Below are 4,158 nucleotides of genomic sequence, written 5' to 3'. Positions count from 1 at the left end.
CATTTTAAATACAATATGACAATCTCAATGGGAAAAACTCCACCAGTACTCAGACTCTATAGTTAAGGACATCCTAGGTTTTTGTATGTTATAGCATTTTAATATATATATATATAAATACTACATTCATACATACATGCATGCACACCCATTATGTAGTGTGCCATAATTTGATGTCTTTCACATGTGCAGTTTGCCATATTGTATTTAAAATGTAAAGAAATTCCACTGTTTTTTCTGAAAATCAATTATGCCATTAAAGGCACCAACACATTCCAAGAAACTCAAACTACCAGCAATGATTGAATTATGAATATCAATTACTACTAAATAATTGCACTCTTTGCAACCTGTAGCACACTCTAACCTACAAATAACTTGGATCCTGTACTGTATAACTATGTAGACAAGATACACTGGGTTTTGTGTTTTATTGTACATTTAGAGCCAGTGCTTACTAGATAAAAATCTAAATATGTTAGAGTGTAGATTTCTGGATATTGACAGGAACTGTACTGAAAAAATATTAATAGGAGAGAGAAATCCCCCTCTCTTTTACTAGAAAAAAACAGGTATTTGAGAAAAAAATTAACATTAGCTTTCAGAATTTACTATAGGGCAAGATTTCTCATTTTTGTCATTTTGATAGCACTTTTAAAAATAAACGCTATACTGATTTTAAATCAATGATACAAAACCATACATAAGAATAACATAAAATGTGGACAAAGAACAAAACCAACGAATACTTTACACAAAGTCCTGGATTGCTATAGTGCTTCATCCCCAAATGGCTTAGCAATCTCATGATCCTCTTATTTGCACATCTGTTGTCTCCTTTAGATAAGATATAAAACATAAAAAGGAAGAATGTCTTATGTATAAGATGCTCATAAGAAGGAATTTCTTCCATGTCAACATACTGGTTATGGAGGATGGCACACAACGATGGTACCACCTTCTGGGAATCAAGTTCTTTGGACAACTAAGACAATAGTAATTCATTATCAAACAAGCATCTTGTATAGTCCCATGTACTCCAGAAGAGTCATATAGCTAAGATAGTTCTGACTCAGTCACTAACATAGGATTCCTTACTATATATAAAAACTTCTATTTTTTGACCAAATATTCCTGATGGAAAGGCATTGCCAAATAATGTGCGCTATATTATCATTCTGATTCTTACACCATCAGCTCAAGTCATTGTCCAGTAGGCTATGGGAAAATTTATCACAAGCCTCTACGTGATTTAAGAGACCAAATCTCACTTTGAAAAGTGACTTAGGTACTGAGGACCCTCATTCCCATTTATTTCAGTGAGACATGTTCTCCAGTGCCTAAATCTCTTTTGGAAATGGATTTAGGCTCCTATGTCACTAAAAGCTTTTGAAAATTTTATCCTACATTTGAACAGTGCACCCAAGTCCAACAAATTCATTGCATGATTTGAATTGTTGCAATTTAATTTCAGACTCACTAGCAGATCTTAAACCGCAGCCCAAACATAATCCACCTAAATATACAGAGAGCTCACTTTCCCATTAGGTGGGAAGAACAGTGTGTATAATATGTATGAACACTTGGGGCAGAATTATTCTCTAGAAATTATTTTGGGGCAGTTCTATGGCCTGTATTTCACAGAGGGTCACATTAGATGATCACAATGATCCCTTCTGGCCTTGGAATCTATGAATCTATGAACAGTCATTTAAATAAATAAATTCAGTGTCGTCTCTTTTGGATGCATTAGTTCAGTGGCATACTGTATCACTGTTTAAAAGTATAAAGAATCATGACTAATTTGCCTAAAAAAATCTAAAAAGAAATGTTTAAATATGTTGTATAGAAAAGTTATAGCATTATCCATTAAAGTAGCTTTTGTTTACATTTTCACTTTCCAAGGCACCTCTGATAAAGGTTAAAGTCAATCTAGATTTCAGTAGTTTTTTGCTTGATTTGTTAATAAGAAATATCAGATCTTGACTTCCTCTTTTGCAGGAGAACTCCTAGAAGGAATGAGAATTAGTGGGACTATGACATCACAAAAGATTTTAACCTGGGTTGAGAGTGGTAGGGATCTTTAGTTAGAATGTCCCAATTTTTAAAATCATTTTCGAATCACTTGGAAAACTTCTTTTAAAATGAATGTTGCTAGTAAAAGACATTGTCAATGGCTTCATGCTCCTGGCTTTGGCAGCTCTGTGATGTTTGTGCAGGGGTCTTTTTTTTTGTGTGTGTGCTCTTTGGGAGAGTGAGTCTCCCCTAAATTTCTCTTCTATTCTGCTACACAAATTCCAAACCTGGACTCCCTTCTTTGCCATCAATTTAATCAGTCCACGTTCTTATTATTTGTATTGTGGTAGCACTTGGCGGTGCCAGTGAGGTTTGGAGTTCCACTGTGCCAGCTGATGTGCAGACACAGCATAAAGGACATTCCCTGACCCCAAATGCCAATTCAGTCAAAGAATCACAGCCAATTCAATAGGGATAGCTCAGTGATCTAAGCATCACACAGGCTCCCTGGAACCACAGGTTCGGACATCAGCTGCTCAGCCCTTCGTCCTTCTAAATAAAGCTCCTGATTTTGCCCTCCTTATGTTGAGCAATAACTTACTCCTGGAGCAGGCCCACTTTTTAACTCAAGCAGATGAGCAGTTTTGAAAGTTTTTCCCGAAGAGTCAAAGGTAGCAAGTCTTTACGTTTGCTTTCTTTCTCTAATGTTGCTGTCAGCGCTCTAGGGCCCCATCTGCTGATTGATGCCACGAAGGTCACTGCAGGAGGCACCGTAGGCTGCTGAAGGGAAATAAAAAACATTCAGAACGATAAAAGCAATGTACTGGACCAGTATCTTACTGAATTCCAATCTTTAGTTTTTACAGTATGGGTTAGACTAAATAAACCCTTTCCCTCCACACCCAGCTTCATTTTGATCCTTTAGTGATTACATAAATCTATGTTTCAGATATCCGCATGTGGCTGATCGGATACCACTACTTGACACTTACATCTATGGCTTCCTTGCAAGATTTAGTTACAGGAGAAAATAGTTGTCAGGTTTTATTCTGACAAAACTCCCAATGACTTCAATGGGAATTGAAAGTTTGCAGTTAAAGATTGCAGAATTGGGCCCTTAATTAGCATTAAAAATGGGAAGAACAATCATTAAAAATTCCACATGGAAACGTAAATTAACTTTGTAAATAGCTTTAAACCCATTTTAAGTAACCATGTAAGGGAACAGAATTGCACTCACTACTTTGCAGAGGTCTCTTAAAAGAAGGAGGTCCCCAATGTGAGTGGTCCATTGTACAAGTTTCTACAGCTTTCCCGAGTGTGCTCACATATCTTCCAAAAGCTTATATAAACTCACCCATTTACAACAGCAAGTATGGTCCAAATGTTGCTACCTTTACACATCTGTATCAGGAGGCCATATGATGGGCTCTGTTCTTACTTATTATCAGTTGCTTACACCAGACTCCACATTACAAGAAGTTCTTCTGATTTTCTTCTTGTCCCTTCAGCTACCATGTGCTCCAACCACTAGAGTAACTACGGCTGTCAAAAAAATAAAGAAAACATTTGATAAGGTAAAGCCCTGATAGTTGATTTCAAAGTTGCACTGTTTGAAAACATGACTGACTTCTGCTTCTAATACCTTTCTCTTACTGACAGCTTGGAGAAAAGGGCATCTACAAAGCCATCAGTGAACTTGATATTCTCCTTCCCTGGATTCAGACTTACATAGAAACCATCAAATAGAAGTCAAGGAAAGTGACACAAGGAAAATGCCACCAAACTGTGCACGCTAATCAAAACAAAAAAGCACTGCAAATCATCAGAAAGAGGATTATGCAATCAGCCTGGCAGTAATTGTATCACACTGAAAAAGTGGTTTTGGTCCATAACGTCATCAAGGCTGGGGTTTCCAAGAGTGCTCAGAGTTGGTCTCACTGTTCCCACTGAGTCAATGGTGGTAGCAAATTCAGGCCTACCTGGAGCACTTTTGAAAGTCCCACCCAAAGACCATACATTCCAGTAGCAGTACCAACAAATTGGTAGAGTACCACTGGCAGATGACCTAGCCCTTGCTAAAACTTCACTCATTGCTTTATACTTTGGGATAAAGCGCTATATCTAGTGATTTTAGTTTCA

General features: G+C 37.2%; 1 protein-coding gene across 1 annotated transcript in view; it reads left to right on the top strand.

Moving 5' to 3' along the window:
* The window catches only part of IL26 (interleukin 26), a 6,921-nt gene extending 3,060 nt beyond the window's left edge, over window positions 1-3,861 (top strand). Inside the window, exons 4-5 of the mRNA XM_034773497.1 lie at window positions 3,528-3,593; window positions 3,679-3,861. Coding sequence (XP_034629388.1) covers window positions 3,528-3,593; window positions 3,679-3,765 — 153 coding nt within the window. The 3' untranslated portion in view covers window positions 3,766-3,861. The remainder of the gene's footprint in view (window positions 1-3,527; window positions 3,594-3,678) is intronic.
* The last annotated feature ends 297 nt before the right edge of the window (window positions 3,862-4,158 follow it).

The sequence above is a fragment of the Trachemys scripta genome, chromosome 1 (genome assembly GCF_013100865.1).
Source record: "Trachemys scripta elegans isolate TJP31775 chromosome 1, CAS_Tse_1.0, whole genome shotgun sequence".
In the NCBI taxonomy this organism is placed as follows: Eukaryota; Metazoa; Chordata; order Testudines; family Emydidae; genus Trachemys; species Trachemys scripta.
This window is presented reverse-complemented; position numbering and strand designations above follow the sequence as displayed.